This window comes from Suricata suricatta, chromosome 7 (genome assembly GCF_006229205.1).
Source record: "Suricata suricatta isolate VVHF042 chromosome 7, meerkat_22Aug2017_6uvM2_HiC, whole genome shotgun sequence".
Lineage (NCBI taxonomy): Eukaryota > Metazoa > Chordata > Mammalia > Carnivora > Herpestidae > Suricata > Suricata suricatta.
In genome coordinates, this window is record NC_043706.1 from 55,362,257 (window position 1) to 55,383,915 (window position 21,659).

Below are 21,659 nucleotides of genomic sequence, written 5' to 3' on the forward strand. Positions count from 1 at the left end.
TTTCTTTTATGATATATTTTCTTGGCTTAAATTTCTTTAATTGTAATTTCTCTTCTTTTGTGGTACTCTAGCACATACTTCATTTCTTAGAAATAGCTTGTATGCTAAAAAGGTGATAATGTGAAGGACATTCATAAAGGAGTTAGAGTTCTGGTGAGGCTGTGTTTGGAAACTCACACAGATCCTGTCTGTGATAGGTGGTTTAGTTCTGACGGTATTGGCACCTGAATTTGGTTGGTGTTATTTATTTAAAGATCCTTAATGTTTAAAACTGTTGGACAGTCTTGCTTTAGGAGGGGCATTAATGTAAAGGAAGCTCATTTTATTTATTTTACTCCCACCTTATTGATTATAGAGAACAAACTTGATGAAAACCTTCTTGTCTTATAGTAAAATATAATATCAGTCTGAAATTTTTAGAAGTTTTGTTTCCTGTCAGAATTTATAGACCTCCAGTAAATATGAAATTTAACATGGAGATATATGTATATATGTGTGTATATGTATATGTGTGTCTGTATATATGCTCATCATCATGAGTAGTTCCAGTAATTTTCACTGATATGAGCAAATTTATAGCTCAGAATAAAGAAGTGATATATTCTAAATTGTCTTGAAATAAAAACATATGGCAAAATAGCTAAGTTATTTTTATTTATTTTATTCCTCTGTGACAGAGCAAGTAAGAAGTTTGCGACAAAGTACTATTGCCAAGCGTTCAAATGCAGCACCTTTAAATAGCACAAAAAAAGCATCTGGGAAGACTGTATCTGCCTCTAAAGCAGGGGTGAAACATCCAGAAAGGTGTCAGATTAAAGAAGTTTCTGTATCACCGAAACCTGAATACCATAAAGAGAGCAGAAGGAGCAGCCGACATACTGGACAAATTGAAGTGGTACCAGAAGTATCCGTGTCTTCAAGTCATTCTTCAGTGTCATCTTGTCTTGAAATGAAGGATGAAGCTGGATTAGATTCTAAGCAGAAGTGTGATAATCAGGGAGAAGCAAATGTGCCATCTCATGAATTAAATTGTTCACTCCTTTCAGAGACTTGTGTTAGTACTGAAGAAAAGAAAAATGAAACTCTGATGGACTGTAAAGTCAAGACTGTTAGTAGCCCACTGTTTAAGTTTTCAGATAAAGAAGAACAGAATGATTCTATTTCAGTTAAGCTGGATGGCAGTGTTGTTGAAGAAGTGCAGGAAAAGGGAAAAGGTGAACAGGAGTCAAATGAAACAGTAAAATTATCTGATGAAGATGACCAATTTATTGAGGAGCCTACATCTTCGGCCTCTCTCTCTGATGCTGCTGCTTGTACAAATCCAAATAAAACAGTAAAGAACCTTATAGGTTTGTCTAGTTCTGTGGATGAAATAAATGAATGTAATTTGGAATTGAAGGAGACCATGGAAGTTGCCGATAAAGTGAAGAACTCCCTTCAAAGAAATGATATGGAATCGTTGGGTTATTGTAATGACACAGAGTCTAATGATAAGCAGTTGCAGAGTATGGAATTTAATAAATCAAACTTAGACATGGTTGATGCTAATGCTTTTGAACCAGAAAGTAATATTTTAGAAAATGCTATTTGTGATGCACCTGACCAAAATTCAGAACAGTTGAATGTTGTTGAAAGTATTAAAATGGAGTCTCATGAAATAGCAAACCTTCAGGATGACAGAAACAGCCAGTCAAGTAGTGTTTCTTGCTTTGAGTCAAAAAACATAAAATCCAAACAAACAAAACCTGTGATTCGTTCTAAGCAAAACATGACCACAGATACTCTGAAAAAAATTGTTGCAGCAAAGCACGAACTAATACATAACAAAACTAAGGTTAATGTCAAAAGCGTGAAACGAAATGTTGATGAACTAGAAACTCAGCAAAATTTTCATAGGCCAGTCAAAGTGAGAAAAAAACAGGTTGATAAGGATTCAAAAATCAATTCTGGGGTTAAATCTGTGAAAAATCAAACTCCTATATTGAAGAAAACATCACAAGATCAAAATTTAGTGCAGGTTTCCAAACCTTATTCTTTGAGTGATAAACCTCATGGTCACCCTGGTGGCTCTAAAGAACCCCATCATCCTCCACAAACTGGGCATTTATTACATTCCAGCCAGAAACAGTGCCATAAGCCACAGCAGCTGGCTGCAGTGATGAAAACTAATAGCCATGTGAAGGAAGATCTTGAACATGCAGGTGGTGTAGAACATTTTAAGGAGGAAGATAAAATGAAACTGAAAAAACCTGAGAAGAACCTACAACCCCGCCAGAGAAGAAGCAGCAAAAGTTTTTCTTTGGATGAGCCACCATTGTTCATTCCAGACAACATAGCTACTATAAAAAAAGAAGGTTCAGATCATAGCTCTTCATTTGAAAGCAAATATATGTGGACTCCCAGCAAGCAGTGTGGGTTTTGCAAAAAACCACATGGCAACAGGTGTGTGTGTGTGTGTGTGTGTGTGTGATACATGCATTAAAGAGAAATTGCTTTTTAGGGTGGGGTTATGTGAGAACTTTTTTATAGAAAGAAATTATTTAACATACAAAGACTTTTGCAGGAACAAAACACCCCTCAACAATCCTGGATAAATAATAGAAAGATGGAGCTACTGAATTTATAAATATATCCTCCTACAACATTAAAAAATTAAAAAGCATAGCCTGACCAACTGCTGGTATATATGGAAATGTTTTGTCATTGTAGCCATTTAGAGTGTGTGATTTAGTTATTGCATCTGAAAGAAAAAAACTTTCTGCTAATCAGAAAAGTGTTAACACTGCTTTGGGTCTTTAAGTTATATATTTTAGTTGGCTTGAGAAGAACTAGTAATAAAATGTAAAGTTCATAGTGGAAATTCTATTTTTCTTTTGAAGATTAAAAAATTTTTTTTGGTTAATGAAGCACACTATGAGTTAATATACCATCACTTCATAACTAGCAAACATGATTTTGCAATGACGTTTGATATTGAAACAACTGTTAAATTGCTGAGGTGGATTGTGTATGTAACATGGAATGGAGTATGTTTCTTTTGACTGTTTTAGTAACTTGAAGGATTTCTTGTGAATTCTGATCTTTTAAGAAGTGATTTTAGGATTCAGTGCTTAATAGCTTTCTGACACTGCCAGACCCCTTCCTCCCCAGCCATGTATTTTTTATTTGCTAGCTTTTTAAGAAAAGGAAAACAGGAGATGAAGTCGAGTTTGCAGCTACAAGATTGTCCTGTTCAAGTGTTGAGATTGCTGTTGGAACTTCTATCAACATTGACTTGATAAAAGAACATTCTAACTTGTGCTTTGTAATATTATCCTTATTCATTCATGAAAGTGAATATTAGGATGACTTTTCCCAGCACTATCAGATTACATAAAAATGAAGCTTTTTCGTAGGGGTAGTTTAGTAAAAGTATGTTGTGTAATTATTTTGGTGTGGGAAGTGGTAGTTGGGGAGAGTGGGTGGGAGTTCTTGGAGCTATTCTGTAAAAAAAAAAATTACTTAAATTTTATGTCAAACTGTTTTGTCAAAGACATAACAGAGTTTCATGCCTTTATTTGTGATTCAGTCCATGTCCTATTTTCCCTGTCTGTGGTTACTCTTTATAACCACATATTCTAGTTTTTAAAAATTGTGTCTTTGAATATTGTGCTACATTTGTTCTCACATATGTGCTATAGTTTTTTTAAAAATTTAATTTAAAACACCTTATTCAGATATGTTAAAGTGAGTCTGCTAAATTTTCAGAATTAAGGGCTGGATGGTGCTTTTAAGTGTTCTTTTAAGGCAGTACTTTTTCTCTGCCAGTCTTTTAAAATCATTACATACTAACGTGTAGTTTGAGTAATGGAAGAGGAGCCTTAGCCTGAAGGAGTTTCTAAAGTGAAACTTGAGCCTAGAGTTAGAAGCTTTGTTAAGTGTCTTACAATGTAGTTTTGTTGCAGGTAAGCTCTTCTGTTGGGTTGGCCCTCAGGAGGTTGCCCTGGCTTTTTAATGATGGCTCACTTCACCAACCGACATCAACAGCTGTTTTCCTAAAATGAACATTAAGTGTTAAGTCCTACTGTTTTTTTTTTTTTTTTAAACCTAATGCCACCTTTTGTGTATCTTCTATAAAACCTAGAGTTTCTTTGCTGCAGTTTGGGAAACAACTTAGGATAATATATATGTAGGGATTTTGAGTTTACCTTTTGTAATTAACATGTGTAATATATAATGACATTGGAAACATTTGGGAAGCATCCTTTCACATTACATTTTGTGAATAAAGAAGCAAGCCTAAGTAATTGATTGTTTTTTCTTTACATATTAATTAGCCATCACTACTTTTTGTAATATATCATGCTTGTATACATTGAGTTTACTCAAAAAATGTACCTGTCATACAGCATGTAATTTTCCTATTTTAATCAGTGTATAAGATTATGAATTTATGAGGGAGGGCATATCTGGAAATAGTTTTCATCCATTTCATGCAGTAGCCATATGGAGAGCTATTTGTTGATATGACATTTTCTAGCACTTATGACAGCTTTGCCTCTGTAAGGACTATTTTATAACTTCAGCATTTTACATGTATTACAACCGAAGTTATCTTCCTGTATGTACTTATATTTGGAAATTATAGTTTTAAGTATAGATTTGTACATGGCATCACCAAATGTAATAAATAACCATACACAACTTTTCTATATATTCTGAAGACAGTAGGTATTGAAGTAACAATTTACACATCAAGCTGTTGTTTTTGCTCCCTTGCAGCCTTACGACAAAAGCATATTCATTATTTTAAAAACCAGACTACTTAATAGTCTCTTTTAAAAAATTACATTTGCACTTGTGTTTATATAAGCCACTTGGCATTTTGGAAGGAAGAAGTGTTAGTCTTTTCATATTATCTATCCTATAGTTTCTGTTATTTTCCTACCTCCAGGGGTTTGTATTTTTAGTTTGTTGCCCTGCTATAGATGATTAACATATTGTATGAAGTTTAAAAACAAAAAAACTCCATAGGATGGCTTTATATTCAAACAAGAAATCATTTTCTGAGAAGGAAATTTTCTTCCAGAATAAAAGGTTGTTTTTCTCAAGTTTTTAAGAGTTTGACAAAGTATTTTCATCTGCAGAGAAGATTGTTAGTGACAAAAACAGTGATTTAATATTTATGTGGAATAAAATCATTTTAGAAAAGAGTGAGTCCATATACACTTATAGTAATATGGTCTAGATTGGCACTTAAACACTTAGCCAGAACTGAAGACCCATTTTGTAACAGCTCCATTGTTGGTGATTATAATAACATGAATATGCTAAGAACAGTTCTCAATGTTGCTTGCCTCTGTGATTTACTTTGAAGTAATTTGAAAGTTTTCTAAGAATATATTTTGGCTTATGCCAAAAAGATTAGAATTTTAAATTGGTTTTTATAAGTTTCATTTTTTTACTTTTAAACTTTGTGTATGAATATTTAACAGTAGAAGATACAACATAAGTATTTCTGAGCTCTTTATTTAACTGATTCATGCTTACTTGGTTTACTTAATTTACCTGGAGATAAACTCCATACCGCATTATTTTTTTAAGTGAAATATTTAACATCAGGTTATAGTCTTTTCTGTAAGTGATTTTGCCTAGTAATCAAATTCAAGGCTAGAACATAAAATGGGTAGTAATTCTGTTAGCTATGTGATTCATACTCTCTCCCCGATCCCTCACATTTTTAAACTGAAGAATAGAACAAAAAGAGAAGAAAGTAATATCTCTTTTTGTGATGGGTCTTTTTCCCTTCAATATAAAATTTCTCCAATATAAATACCCAGACATTTGTAGTACTTCTAAGTTTCAAACCTAAGAATGATCCATAATTTACTTTTTTCTCTAGGACATGTGGAAATTCTTTTTATCAAGGACTTAAGAATTTATTTTTTTATATAAAATTCTAAACTATTAAGATAATCTGTAGATGGCGCTAGAGATTTGCTTTTCTGAACCTCATGTTTGAGGAGACATTTCCAAAATAGGCTTGAAATGAAGCATAATGAAATATAATTAATAAGTTTTGTGACCATAAAACAACTTTCCTGATTAAATAAAATTTTGAAATTTTAAAATATATGCTTTATAATTTGATATTTCAGATTTGAATTTGGGGTAAAAGCATAGTCATGGTCATAGTGTGTAGCTATTTTAAGTCACACTGAAACTAGTCTAGATTTACTAATATAGCTCTGATAGTGGAAATAAAGGGAAATGACAACTAGCTTTCCTTCACTACTCCAAAGACATTCATATTATCTGCTTTCAAGAAATACTTCGTAGGACTTTGCAGCCTGAAATAGAAAAGCTGTGCACTTGCATTTTTCAAACTTATTTCTTCTGTTGGCTGGAAGATCTGTATCATTGAAACATGGACCCATCTAAAATCTCCCCAAGCTTAGACAGACCATTTCTATTTTGCAAACAAATAACACATTGAAAGTTTTCTTGTTGGCTTATGAATCCAAAACACTGTTTTGTTTTAACATAATGCAGGTTTTGTTTTTGTGTTTTCCCTTATTTTGGGAAAATAATGACTTATTTGATAAAGATAGTGCACACATTACCATTTAGGGTAAAGAATGGTGAATCAGAGACATGTAGAAGGTTTCCTTCATGCACAGCAGTAGTCATACACAATAGAAAGGGATACGAGGAAGAGAAAAATGTGCTGCGGTTGAGGGATGAATATTTGCTGTGACTTTTTTTAAAACTTCTTGTAAGGATTGAGTGTGTTTTTTATAGTTTCAACCTTCAAACAGAACCTCTGGTATATTTTGAGAGTTGGCTGTATCACCCGTTGAATTACCTTAAAACATCTTCCTGTTGGACCACAGGTTTTTAAGATGAGTTTAACATTGTTGGTGCCAATCTTAACAAAATCAGCAGAAAGTCTTTAATTCATTAAAGAATAGACCTAAATCCCTTTATCTTAAGCTTTCAAACATACCATAATTACCAGCCTGAAGAAGAAGGAAAATATTAAACATGATTAAGTGAGTTCTCTAGTTTTCCTGACAGTGGGTTAAGAAGTATTTTAAAAAGATTTCTCTCTCAAATTGCTGTTTGTACATCTGATTTATCATTTTGTTCAAAAGTAATTTCAGATATTTCCAAGTTAGTAAAACAAGCTTTTTAGAGTCCTAAATCTTGTGTCCATAGACTTTTTCATTGGTTAGTGAAGTTATTTAGCTAAAAAGCAGTAAAGAGAAACTTGTAAGTCGATTGGAAATTTAAAAAAAAATCAGCATTAATATCTTCATGTTAAGATAAAATGACCTTATTTAGAAAAACAAGTGCAGTAAAGAAGTCTACACTCATAAATACATAAAAATATTCTTTAGCTTAATATAATTACTGACCCCACAAAACCAGCATATCCTATGTAAGGATAGTTACATAGTTAAGGTGGTTAATAAACAGTGTGAGAGTCTCCGTTACGTCAGTTTTTGAGTTGTATGTTTGTTGCTATCTTTTATTTCTCACTGCAGTCTGATTCACTGGACGAATGATTCTGGAGTTTTTTGTATGATCTCAAGTGTGTGGAGTAAATGTAATAACTGATGGATTGTGATAATGCTATCACAGATGTTACCACCCTTCTCAGTGGAGAAATGTTATTCTGTACTTTGTTAGTCTGTATAGTATGCTAACAAAGTTCAGTTGCACTTTATTTCGCCATTATGTGGTTTTTTTTGTATTATTCATATAACGGGATATATTTGACCTCTTAAAAGTTCCATTTTCATAGACTATTTGTAAACTTGCTCCATGTTCAACTGACAGAGTGGAAAACAAAATATCAGAAAATGATTAAAAATTTAACTTAGGCATTTTTGACATTGGTTTTTAAATCAAAGTTTTTTCCCTTTCCCCAGGTTTATGGTTGGCTGTGGGAGATGTGATGACTGGTTTCATGGTGATTGTGTTGGGTTAAGTCTTTGCCAAGCACAGCAAATGGGAGAGGAAGACAAAGAATATGTGTGTGTGAAATGTTGTGCTGAAGAAGATAAAAAGACTGAAATAGTAGATCCAGATATTTTGGAAAACCAGGCCAAAGTTGAAGTCCATAGTGAAGATAGGACAATGGAATATGAAAAGCTTGGGTTTTCAAAGCACACACCAACAAATGACAAAACCAAATATATAGAAGATACAGTGAAGCACAAGGTCAAAATTTTAAAGCGGGTAAGGTTTTCATTAATGCATTCCTTTTATTTAAGAACTTTGTATCGGCTGACAATTGGAAATTTCTCTGGGGGCTCATGGATGGATTAGTTGGTTGATTATCTGATTCTTCATTTTGGCTCAGGTCATGATCCCAGGGTCTTGGGATCAAACCCTGCATTGGGCTCCATGCTGAGTGTGAGCCTGGTTGGGATTCTCTCTCCCTCATCCCTTCTTCCAACTGTCCCTTCTCCTCCTCTCTCACTCTTCCACATGCGCTCATTCTCTAAATTCTCTTTGGGTTTCATTGTTCTAAGTGAGCTTTATCAAATTTATTTTTCCTTAAAAATGAATCGAGTTTTAGTTAAAATATTTTGGCAGTCTTGGTGAAACCAGGTAATGAAATCTTCAAAATATATAGATTTTACTTTTGACAGCATTTTATGCAGTTTCTAATCTCTAGTTTGGTACTTGGATTTTCTGTGGTAGGATGTGTGTGTGATATTGTGGCATTACGTGGTGATAAGCTCTACAGTGTACTTGCTAATAAGCTTTTTAAAAAAGTTTTTCAGTCCGTAAATAGATAATTCTTAAACTACATTTGACATTATTTTCAGGTAGAAGAGTTATTTTGTGTCTGTAAGGAGAAGTAAACTTCATTCTTTTGACTTTTTCCCAGCGTTTGCTTGGAATCTTCACTTTATAATTTTTTCTTTTAGAGTTGTCAGTTTTCCCTAATCTTATATTTTTTTCTTTTCTTTTTTTCTGTTTATTTTTTTAACATATGCAATTATTTTCCATCATTTACACTACAGTAGTTACAATTACACTCCAAACAGAAAAGCAAGGTAAAAAATCAAAACCTCAACTTCTATTTCACGTACTTAGACTTATACAGAAATTAGAAGGTTATGTAACAACTAGTTATAATCACCTAATTTCACAGCTATCTGAAGCTTGAAAAGATGAGTTCTTTGTGTGCAATCTTTCATTTATGCATGTGAGAGGGTTGTCTTTTTTTTTTTTTTAATGTTTTTACATTGTAGTACTTGTTTTGCTTGTTGGTGGTGTTTGCTTATTTAATACATTCCGTCAAGGACAGAAATTACATGCTGGTTTTGTTTTTTGTTTTTTGTTTTATCGTTTTTGTTTTTTTTTCCCCCTAGGAAGTGTGTCTTGGGATTTTCCCTAATCTTATATTTTTAACTGATTTTTAAAAGTGTTTCCTAAATAGAAATTTCAAGATATTTAGTCTATTACAGGAGAAATGTATAAAAGATCCAGTGGTTTGTCTGATTAAATTTTTATAATTTTTATTATCTTTTTGTTACCTGTGATTTTCTGTTCATTGATTTGTTATTCTTATAATGCTAGGGAAGAATACAGTGGTAATATTCTATGTGGATAGTCAACTATAATAGTCCAAAAGACAGTGAACATGAATTGGAGAGTTAGAAGGAAGTTTGGAAATCAAAGTCATTAAGGATACAGAACTGAGCACTCCATTGAGAACAGTTTGTACCATATTTTTGGAAAACTTCTGTAAACCATTAACTATTAATCATCACTTCTTGGATATAATATCTTGGCCATTAAGAAATATAACTTATTGTTTTCTCACTTAGCTAAGTTGTTTCCATCCTGTCTAAAAAAGACATAAAGCACTGACATTGTACATGTTTTGAGACTGCTGTATCCATTTTCTGGCTCAGAAAAGTTGAGGTTAGTCTGATTTTGTAAATATATGTGCCATCCAAATGATTACTGCTTTCTTTTCTTTTTACTGGTGAACTCTGTTGGATTTTGTTTGGACTTGTCTATTTTAGTTTATGGAATCTTTTTAAGTATCACTTCTTATCCCTCGATTTTCTGTTGAACCATGTGTTGAGTGCTTGTTGTGTGCCAAGTGTGGTACCAGAATTGGGTGTATAGCACTGATTAAAATATGTTCCGGCTCTCAAGTAAGTCGAGTTGGAGAGAGAGAAAATGAGTAAATAAAAAGAGGATTTCTATCTAGAGAAAATCAGTTTTTTTTTATGTACTCTAACTAAAACCTATGATTATATATCCTTATATACAGCATTCTTCTCCCTGTCTTTCAAACACTACCATGATGTCATTAATTGCTTTAAAGGGTCTTAGAATTCTAGTTCTCTAGTAGTTCTTTGTGGGCTATAATCAGCATGAGGATAGCAGGTATCCTGATGGTTTGTTTTACTTTATGGGAGTTAAAATTGCTAATAGATACAAATGAGAAATTAATTGATACACTTGTATCAATGGATGTGATTTCATTTGTTTTAGGAAATAGTGAACAACATAGATAGATCCCTATTTCTCCACAGTCTCTCCCTCCTTTTTCCATATCCACATCTAACTAAGAGAACTCTTTTTTTAAAAATATAGTTTATTTACAAGTTGGTTTCCATATAACACCCCGTGCTCACTCATTACAAGAGCCCTCCTTCATGCCCATCACCCATTTTCCCCTCTTCCCCACCCCCATCAACCCTCAGTGTGTTCTCAGTACTTAAGAGTCTTTAATGGTTTGCCTCCCTCCCTTTCCTTAACTATTTTTCTTCTTCCCTCCTCCCCCATGGTCCTCTGTTAAGTTTCTCCTGTTCCATTTATAAATGAAAACATATGGTATCTGTCCTTCTCTGCTTGCCTCGTTTCACTTGGCATAACACCCTCGAGTTCTATCCACTTTGCTACAAATGGCCAGATTTCATTCTTTCTCATTGCCATGTAGTAATCGTTGTATATATATATCACATATTCTTGACCCATTCGTCACTTGGTGGACATTTAGGCTCTTTCCATGATTTGGCTATTGTTGAAAGTGCTGCTATGAACACTGGGGTACATGTACCTGTATGTATCAGCACTCCTGTATCCTTTGAGTAAATTCCTAGCAGTGCTATTGCTGAGTCATAGGGAGTTCTAGTGTTAATTTTTTGAGGAACCTCCACACTGTTTTCCAGAGCGACTGTACCAGTTTTACATTCCCAACAACAGTGTAGGAGGGTGCATCTATAGTCTCCTGATTTGTTCATTTTAGCCACTCTGACTGGCGTGAGGTAGTATCTCAGTGTGGTCTTGATTTGTATTTCCTTGATGATGAGTGACATTGAGCGTTGTTTCATGTGTCTGTTGGCCCTCTGGATGTCCTCTCTGGAGAAATGTCTGTTCATGTCTTCTGCCAATTTTTTCACTGGATTGTTTGCTTTTTGGGTGTAGAGTTTGGGGAGTTTCTTATATATTTTGGATATTAGCCCTTTATTCGATATGTCATTTGCAGATATCTTTTCCCATTCCATCAGTTGCCTATTAGTTTATTGATTGTTTCCTTTGCTGTGCAGAAGCTTTTTATCTTGATGAGGTCCCAAGAGTTCATTTTTGTTCTTGATTCCCTTGCCTTTGGAGATGTAGCGAGTAAGAAATTGCTGCAGCTGAGGTCAGGGAGGTTGTTTCCTGCTTTCTCTTCCGGGTTTTAATGGTTTCCTGTCTCACATTCAGGTCTTTTATCCATTTTGAGTTTATTTTTGTGTATGGTGTAAGAAAGTGATCTAGTTTCATTCTTTTGCATGTTGCTGTCTGGTTCTTCCAGCTCCATCTGTTAAAGAGACTTGTCTTTTTTCCATTGGATACTCTTTCCTGCTTTGTCAAAGATTAAGTGGCCATACAATTGGGGGTCCAATTCTGAGTTCTCTATTCTATTCCATTGGTCTATGTGTCTGTTTTTGTGCCAATACCATACCATCTTGAAGAGGACAGCTTTGTAGTAGAGGCTAAAGTCTGGGATTGTGATGCCTCCCATTCTGGTTTTCTTGTTCAATATTACTTTGGCTATGCGGAGTCTTTTGTGGTTCCATACAAATTTCTGGATAGTTCTAGCTTTGAGAAGAATGTTGGTGCAATTTTGATTGGAGTTGCATTGAATGTGTAGATTGCTTTGGGTAGTATTGATATTTTAATAGTATTCTTCCAGTCCTTGAACGTGGAATGTTTTTCCGTTTCATGGTGTCTTCTTCAATTTCCTTAATAAGTTTTCTATAGATCTCATCGTACAGATCTTTTACATTTTTGGTTAGGTTTTTTCCTAGGTATCTTATGGTTTTTGGTGCAGTTGTGAATGGGATCCGTTTCTGTTGCTTCATTATTAGTGTATTAAAATGTAACCGATTTGTGTATGTTGAGTTTGTACCCTGTGACTTTGCTGAACTCATGGATCAGTTCTAGTAGGCTTCTGGTGTAGTCGGTCAGGTTTTCCATGTAGAGTATCATGTCATCTGAAAAAAGTGAAAGTTTGACTTCATTTTTGCCAATTCTGATTTTATTTTCTTTTGTTGTCTGATTGCTGATGCTAGAACTTCCAGCACTATGTTAAACAACAGTGGTGAGAGTGGACATCTATGTCATGTTCCTGATCTCAGGAGGAAAGCTCTCAGTTTTTTCCCCATTGAGGATGATATTAGCTGTGGGCTTTTCATAAATGGCTTTTATGATGTTTAAGTAAGTTCTTTCTATCCTGATGTTCTCAAGGGTTTTTATTAAGAAAGGATGCTGTATTTTGTCAAATGCTTTTTCCGCATCTATTGACAGGATCATATGGTTTTTATCTTTTCTTTTGTTAATATATCACATTGATTGATTTGCAAATATTGAGCCACCCCTTTAACCCAGGAATGAATCCCACTTGATCATGGTGGATAATTCTTTTTATGTGCTGTTGAATTTGATTTGCTAGTATCTTGTTGAGGATTTTTGCATCCATATTCATCAGGGATATTGGCCTGTAGAGAACTCTCATTATCTTGTATTTAATTTTCTTGTTAATACCTCTACTGGGAAAATGATACCCAGGTTTTTTATTTTTCCTTACGTGTTCTGCAGAAAAGAGGTGCTCAACGAGTGGATTTTGAATGAAAGGGCATATCTCCTTTTTGCTATTCATTGAGAGTCATTTTTGTAGATCTCTAAAAATAACCTTCTAAGTAATTATTGGGCTAAGGAATATAGTATTTGCTGGGGTGCCTGGGTGCCTCAGTCAGTTAAGCGTCTGACTTCCATTCAGGTCACGATCTCATGGTTTGTGGGTTTGAGCTCTGCATCAGGTTCTGTGTTGATGGTGTGGAGCCTACTGGGGTTTTTCTCTCTCCCTTTCTTTCTCTGCCCCTCCCCCATTCACATTTTCTCTCTTTCTCAATAATAAACTTAAAAAAACTATAATGTTTGCTATCTTAATAGATTGCAATACTAATTAGGTTTAATTTTTTTTTAATCCATATAATCTTGAGCTTTAGTAGTTTTCCTTCTAATGAATTAAATCCTTTCCCTCCCCCCCCTCACCTAGGAATCTGGTGAAGGCAAAAACTCATCAGACTGTAGAGACAGTGAAATCAAAAAGTGGCAGCTAGCTCCTCTTCGAAAGATGGGACAACCAATTTTACCTCGGAGATCCTCAGAAGAAAAGAGTGAAAAAATACCAAAAGAACTTACAACTGTTATTTGTACAGGAGAAAAAGGTTCCAAACCAGGTAGTAAGATTAATAAAAATTATTATATACTAATAAAGCTATATTTATTTTATACACTATCAATTAGTATATTTAGGGAAATTTAACCATTTTAATATTTTAATGGCAGTAAAAATAAGTGATTGACCTTTCTTGAAATTAATAATTATTGCTCTAAATTCTGGGAAATGCTAATGAATTTAGTAAGATAAGACCCCACCCTCATGGCACTTAAATACAAATAGGAGAAGACCAAGAATAAGTAGACAAATGGTATGCTCTGTTACGGCATTTAGGCACTGTGAAGAAAAAAGACATATTGGGGTAAAGAGTCACAGTTGGAGAGAGTGGAGGGAGTTTGTTTTAGATAGAATGGAGGAGGTAACTTGTGGGAGTTGAAGGCATGGGAACTTTTTTGGAGGACTGGGTAGGGTGCAGTCTCAAAGTTTTGAGGTAGAAACAGGCTTGGTCTTTGAAGAACACTAGAGCCACTGTGGAGTAATTGAAGAGTAGTATGTGTGATAGAATGATGGTTGAAGATGAGTTCAGAGAAAATGATGTTGTAACTTTGATGCCATGACAAAGAGTTTATATTCTATTCGGAATGTAATAGGAAACCATTATAGGATTTTGTACAAGAGAATGATGGGTTACTCTGCTTTCCTGTAAAGATCAGACTGTAGGAGATTAGGAGAGAATGAGGGTAGACCAGTTACAAGTCTGTAGTAGTATGCTTGGAAAGAAATGATGTTATCTTGGAACCAGAGGTACAATGGAAGAATGAGAAGTGGTCAGATTTTGGTATTTTATAGTAGAATTGGCAGAACTTGCTGATGGATTAGTTATAAGTAGGTGAAGGAAAGAGTCTAAGCAAATGATTAGATAAATGGTGGTGCTGTTTATTGAGAAAACCAGAGGATTTGGGGAGAAAAATTGAAAAATAATGTTTGAGTGTTTTAATTTTGAGATTGCCTAATAGATATCCATGTGAAGATATTTGAGTAAACCTTTGGCTGATGAGTCTGGAGCTTAGAGAAGACTAAAGGGGAGCGGTATATACAGGATTTATCCGTGTGTAGTTATTTAAATTATGGACTTAGGTATGAACAGCTACTAAAAGAGTTTGTTAATGAAGAGGCAGAAGCATAGCCCGTTTGGGTGTATAAGCATTTAGAAGTTGAAAAGATAACAGAACCTGGCAAATGAGACTAAGGTAGTCTGTGAGGTAACAGAACTAAGAGACCATGATGAAGTTTCAAGGAAGGAATGATCAGTTATGTCCACTGTTGTCTGGACATTTAATAAGATGAATATAGCTTGCATGTGATGTAGTGAAACAGAAATCATTGGTGACCTTGACTAGATTGGTTTTGGTGGACCACTGGGGATAAAAGCCAATTATAGTGGCTTATGGGAGAATAGAAAGCATGGAACCAGAAATATTCATTACTGTTATGAAGATTTTGCTGTTAAAAAGAACAGAAATGGTGTGGTAGCTAGAGGTATATGTGAGGTCAAGAGGATTTTTAAAAGGAGATATTATAGCATGTTTGTAAGACTGGAATTGGTCCAGTAGAGGGAGAGAATTTGATGATGTAGGAGAAACAGGAAGGTGATAATTGAGATTCAAAATCCCTGAAGAGACAAGAAAGCGTGGGATTTACATAGAAGGGTTGGTCATAGAAAAGGACAGCTTATCCATTGTAGTAGGGAAGATAGTATATGGTAGGAGGGAGGATAGATGTAGTAACTTAGATTTGGTGATAGGAAGATGTGATAGCTGTCATTTTCCTATTTTCTTAGTGAAACATGAAGTGAAAAAAAATCAAATGAGGTAGAAATTGGGGAAGGAGGTATTGTTGGTTTTTGAAGAGAGAACAAATGTAAAATAGATGTTTTGGGAAGTGGGAGAACAAATTTACCAGGAAAACTTAATAGGATTAGGGCAGCAGATTGAAATATCTACTTCACCTTTGTGGTTATGAATTTAAAGGGAGATCAGGTAGCATCAGTGTTTATTTTTCTCCAGTTGCCTTCAACTGTTTGTAGGCTGTTTGGGTGAAGGTTAAGGATAGCTTTTACCAGGGCTGTGGTTTTGCAGTAACGAAGTTTAAAAGAGAGAGGATAAAGGTATTTTGAATGCAAGGGTGTGGTAATAATGTTGGACTGTTAATTGAAGTTGGTTATGTGGGAAAATGAAGACACAAATGGTAAAAATGATAGATTTAAGAACTATTGGGGCAACTTGGCTCCGTAGGAAGAGTGTGTGACTCTTGGTCTCAGGATTGTAAATTTAAGCTCCATGTGTGGTGTAGAGATTACTTAAAAAATGAAATCTAAAAAAAAAAAGAATTGTTGGAATGAAGAGATTCTAGAATAAGTAAGTTGTTATGGTAGAAGGTCAGAGTAGTGGGATGTTTCACATTGAGATTATAGAGAGGTTACATGAATTAGTAACAATGGAATGAAAAATCATCTGAAAAGTTTAACATGTCAAGTTAACAATATCAAGCATAATTGTTTTAAAGCCTGAAGAGATTCATCAGTTTTGTGGTATGGGTAAAATCATTAAATTATCTGCTCACCTAGTAAGTCCAGATCATTTTTTCTAAATAGTTTTTAAAATTTTTGTTTTTTAAGATTTTATTTTTCAGTAGTCTCTACACCTAACATGGGGCTCTAACTTACAACCCCGAGATCAAGAGTACCATGCTCCACGGACTGAGCTATCCTGGTGGCCCTCTAAATATTTTTTTTTAAAGTTAATATTGTATTTATGTGAAAAGAAACTACTTTAAAAACCATCATCTAAAATGGGAAAAGGGGAGTGCCTGGCTGGCTCAGTCAGAATAGCACGTGACCCTTGTGAGTTTGAGCCCCATGCAGGGTATAGATATTTCTTAAATAAATTTAAAAAATTAAGCAAAAATGGGTTAAGGGCATATGCACTTCATAGGGCCACTTTTTAGTCACTTAATTTGTAATTAAAATTAATTTGAATTAGAATTTCTTTTTTTTAATGAAGTATAATTGGCATGTAACATTAGTTTCCAGTGTATGACAATGATTTGATATTTGTATATATTGTAGAATGGTCACGGTAAGTCTAGTTAACATGTCATCAAAGATAGATTAGAATTTTAATGTTGAGAATATTTCAGTATAAAATATGGGTTCTGATCTTATTTCTTTTTTTTTTTTAATGTTTATTTACTTAGAAAGAGGGAGCAGGTGCATACACACAAAGAATTGGGGAGGGGCAGAGAGAGACGGAGAGAATCCCAAGCAGGTTCCATGCTGTCAGCGCAGAGCCTATTGCAGGACTCAGTCTCACCAATGATGAGATCATGACCTGAGCTGAATTAAGAGTCGGATGCTTAACTGATTGAGCCACCCAGGCGCTCCCTGATCTTATTACTAAATAGTGATTTTTAATCAAGTCAGTTTTGTTTACAAGCTTACATTATGCATTAAAAAGGAATATATCTTTTTAAAAACAGTTAATGAGTTTTGTTATTTGTTTAAATTAGGGGCTCATGAGAAGCAAGAGATAAAAAAGAAGAAAATTGAAAAGGGAGTGCCTAATGTGCATCCTCCTGCTACTTCTACTTCCAAGCCTTCTGCAGATCAGATCAGACAAAGTGTCAGGCATTCTCTCAAAGACATTCTTATGAAAAGGTAACATACATTATTATTGTAGAAGTTGAATCATACATGCTTACAATATGCTTATTATTGGATTGAAGAATAATTGAATTATTCTAATTTTAAGACTTACAGAGTCAAATTTGAAGGTACCAGAGGAAAAAGCAGCAAAGGTTGCCACAAAAATTGAAAAAGAGCTTTTCTCTTTTTTTCGGGACACAGATGCTAAATATAAGAACAAATATAGAAGTTTGATGTTCAATCTGAAAGATCCTAAAAACAACGTAAGTATGTTTTGTGCATGTCTATACCTGTTTATGCTTACAGCTTTCCTGAATATATTGGAATTTAAGATTATAATACAAAAGATCTATAATTTATTTCTTATAGTGAAACTATGTCATTTTATTTTATTTATTTTTTTATCTTTTTAAAGTTTATTTTGAGAGTGAAAGACAGTGGGGGAGGGACAGAGGGGGACAGGGAGACAGAGAATTCCAGGCAGGCTCTGCACTGTCAGCCAGGAGCCTGGTGCAGGGCTCGAACTCATGAACTGTGAGATCATAACCTGAACTGAAGTCTGACACTTAACTGACTTAGCCACCCAGGTGCCTTGAGGCTGTGTCATTTAAATCATCTTTTGCTACTGAATTGAATTTGGAAATCTGAATAGTGATTAACTCGTGTTCTATAATGAGTCTATTAAAATGTAAAATGCTAAGTCTGTCTTAACCTGATTTATATAAATTTTCTTTCCATTATGTCCATTATTTAATCCAGTTTATTAAAAATTATCCAAATGTATTCTTTAAAAACTCTGTTAAACCAAAATTCATCACAAATACTGTGGTTTTTTTGTTTGTTTGTTTGTTTATTTTTGAGGGTTGGGGAAGGGACAGGGTGAGAGGGAGAGAGCGAATCCCAAACAGGCTCTAAGCAGTCAGCTGAATTCACGAATTATGAGATCATGACCTGAACTGAAACCAAGAGTTGGATGTTTAACTGACTGAGCCACCCAAATGCCCCGATATATTGGTACTTCTGATTTAAATCTAAAAACAAAACAAAAAAAACAAAAGAAAAACCCAAAAACCATTTAGGTAAAAAATATTATTTTAAAACATTTTGTTGGGGCATCTGGGTGGCTCAGTTGGTTGAGTGTCCAGCTCATGATCTTGCAGTTCACAAGTTATAGTCCTGCGTCAGGCTGTTTGCTGACAGCTCACGGCCTTCAGCCTTCTTCTGATTCTGTCTCCCTCTCTCTCTGCCTTTCCCCCTTTCACACTTTCTCTTTCTCTCTCTCAAAAATAAACAGAAAAACCCATTTTGCTAATTTAAATATGACTTTAACTTTAAATATCTTTTTAGTTATCTTTAACTGAACTGTTAGTCATTTCCTGGCATTTCTTGTTTGGGACTTAGAGGAAATCTAAAAGCTGTGTATGTTAATGCAAACTCCTTAAATATTTGCTTAAGTTTTAAGGATTTTCACATAAGTGATAGCAGCTTGTCAATTTGTATGATGATATTTGCTCTAGTATGTGGTATGAAGTATATACTAACAGTTACTTAAGAAAAATCTAGATTGTACAGTCTGTCATCATGGTCCGGGGGATCAGATATTTTTTGAATTGTATAGTCTGGAAGCTTTTCTTAAATAAGTAAACATTTATTTCATCTAGGTTTCTTTCTTGCGGTTGGCTCTTTGCTCTGGAGTCCCTTCCAAGACTGTTAAAATTTAAACTAATGAAATCTTAAAAATATGAAAGACCTCACATTCAGTAAAATTCTTTTATGCAGTACCTTGCTATACTACAAGCTGGCTATTATGACAGAGTGTATCACTGGGAATACTCTGAGACAGAGTCGTCTTTTGGGGGAGGGTGGGAGTAAGGGAACAGTTTTAATAAAATTTTTGGATAGATGTTGTAATGGTTCTACTATATGTTTCCACTATGTGTTGATATTTTTAAACTGATTTTTTAAACGTTTGTTTATTTTGAGAGAGAGCAAAAGGGAGCATGAGTGGGGGAGGGTCAGAAAGGAAGAGAGAGAATCCCAAGCAAGCTCTGCACTGACAGTACAGAGCCCAATGTGGGGCTTGATCCCACGAACCAAGAAATCATGACCTGAGCTGAAATCTAGAGTCAGATGTTTGAGCTACCCAGGAGCCCCTGTGTTGATTTTTATATGAAAGATGTATTTTGCTACCTTAGATGATAAGTTCCTAGAATACAAAGTTGTGAATAAATCTCTTTGTAGTGGATAATGTATAAATAAACATTTGTAAATCAGGTTTAAATATTGTATGTTTATTTATTACAAGTTTTTGACAGCAATTTCAATTTCATTTAAAAATATTTTTCTCCCCCTTTATTCCCATTTAAAAATATTTCCAGATATTATTTAAAAAAGTACTGAAAGGAGAAGTAACCCCTGATCATCTTATAAGAATGAGTCCAGAAGAACTAGCTTCTAAAGAGTTAGCTGCTTGGAGACGGAGAGAAAACAGACATGTAAGATTATCTATGAATATGTGTTTGACCGTATCAGAACCTGTATTTTTCAGCCATAGGGGAAAATTATATATATACACAGAGGTAATTTAAGAGTGCACAGTAATACAGACTTCCTATTCTATGCTTCTTCTAAGTAACTTATCTTCCATTATCTGAGTTCTTAAATTTAATCTTTTGTTTTTCCTTATCTCTTTTTTTCTCATTTTTTCGTTAGCAGATTATATAATTAACTTGTGTTTTGTTATATTTCATAAATCAGAAAGATGGGAAATTAGCCACAATTTTTCTTAATCACATCTGTACTTTTCAGAAGCACAATTTGAAGGTATGAATATTGGTAATTTATAGTGCTAGATTAAGTCAAATGAAAATTTTATAGGTTTAGAATCCCTTATTCAAATTTCAAACACCAAAAGTTTAGAAAAACAAGGTTCTTTTTTCCCCTTAATACATTTATCAGCGTGACCCAAATTATCATTTATGAATTTTGTATTTACAGAAATGCTGTGGGCTTAATAAGTAGCTCTGTCTCAGGTCTAACTGAGGTGCTATGAAACATAAATAGTATGTGCACCATAGTCTTTTTAAAATTAAAAATTTCTGAAAGTCACCAATACCAGGTGTTTTTATTTAGGGGCTGTGAACTTGAAGTATCTTTAAAGATTAAGTGAATGTGTGACTTTGGGTTATTGTGACAGTGGGATAACCACACCATTTACTAGTGTGATTTCAGCGGCCTCAGAATATTAGCTTTTTAAAATTTACTTACTTTTTATTTTTGAGAGAAGGAGCACAAGCAGGGGAGAGGGGTGGCAGGGGTGGGGGAATAGGACAGACAGACAGACCGACACACAATATATTAAGCACATACCATGCTTGGTGCGGAGTCTGATGTGAGGCTCAATCCCATGGCCTGCTCCGAGATCGAGTTGTAGACTCAACTGACTGACCCACCCAGGTGCCCCAGAATGTTAGCTTTTTTTATTCTAGAAAATATTGGTTACTTACAGTTCATAGGAACTCTACATGATTTACTGGATTCTTTTTTTCCATAATACTTGCATATCCGGTATTAAGCCTCCATGTGGATCTTCTGCCAAATCCATTTTGAAGCACGAGGCCTTGATTTCATATATTAAACTTATTCACGTTTCTTTACTTTACCCCGTGTAATTTTTCCTCTTATTTTGAAAATACTATCACCTCATCTTTCCCTCCATAGCCCAAATATGCACATGCCTCTCTTCTACATTGAAACTGTGGCTGCAAGTATTAACTGCTTTGGAGACCAGTTTGTTCTTTCTTTAGGTCATGTATCAGATTTTATTCTTTAAGGGGTGGTTTGCATATAACAAAGGCAAAATAAATGACCATCTTTACCTTTTTGAGCCCATTCCACTCTTAGCTACTTTTGCTAGTTTTTGCTACACTTGCTTAATATTGTGTTGCCAAGCTTGCTTAACTGAACTGCCAAGCTTGTTCACTGTCACAAAGGAAGCTTGGTCAGGAGACAACTGATAGGGGACTACCTGATAATTTTTGGTATTTGAATAAACCTCCACTGTTTGGGGGGATATTAAGAACATCAGGTTAGGAATCTGAGGAAGATAATTCTCATTTCCCTCTGGCAGCTGCTACTATATTAAAGCAGAAAGCAGATAAATATCATGCTTCAGCCCTTTGCAAATTACATTTCACTTCAGTTCCCTCTGGTTAATTAACATGTGAACTTCTCATGGCTTGAAAACCCAGCACTTAAGGCAGTCACTGACAT

The 21,659-nt window shown here is 34.5% G+C and overlaps 1 protein-coding gene across 6 annotated transcripts in view; it reads left to right on the forward strand.

Moving 5' to 3' along the window:
• The window catches only part of PHF3 (PHD finger protein 3), an 81,983-nt gene that overhangs the window by 48,122 nt on the left and 12,202 nt on the right, over positions 1 to 21,659 (forward strand). For all 6 annotated transcript variants that reach the window (XM_029944059.1, XM_029944058.1, XM_029944060.1 and 3 more), the window contains 6 exons: positions 678 to 2,442; positions 7,914 to 8,223; positions 13,559 to 13,742; positions 17,252 to 17,399; positions 17,494 to 17,650; positions 19,766 to 19,882. In XM_029944059.1, the coding sequence (XP_029799919.1) occupies positions 678 to 2,442; positions 7,914 to 8,223; positions 13,559 to 13,742; positions 17,252 to 17,399; positions 17,494 to 17,650; positions 19,766 to 19,882 (2,681 nt within the window). The remainder of the gene's footprint in view (positions 1 to 677; positions 2,443 to 7,913; positions 8,224 to 13,558; positions 13,743 to 17,251; positions 17,400 to 17,493; positions 17,651 to 19,765; positions 19,883 to 21,659) is intronic.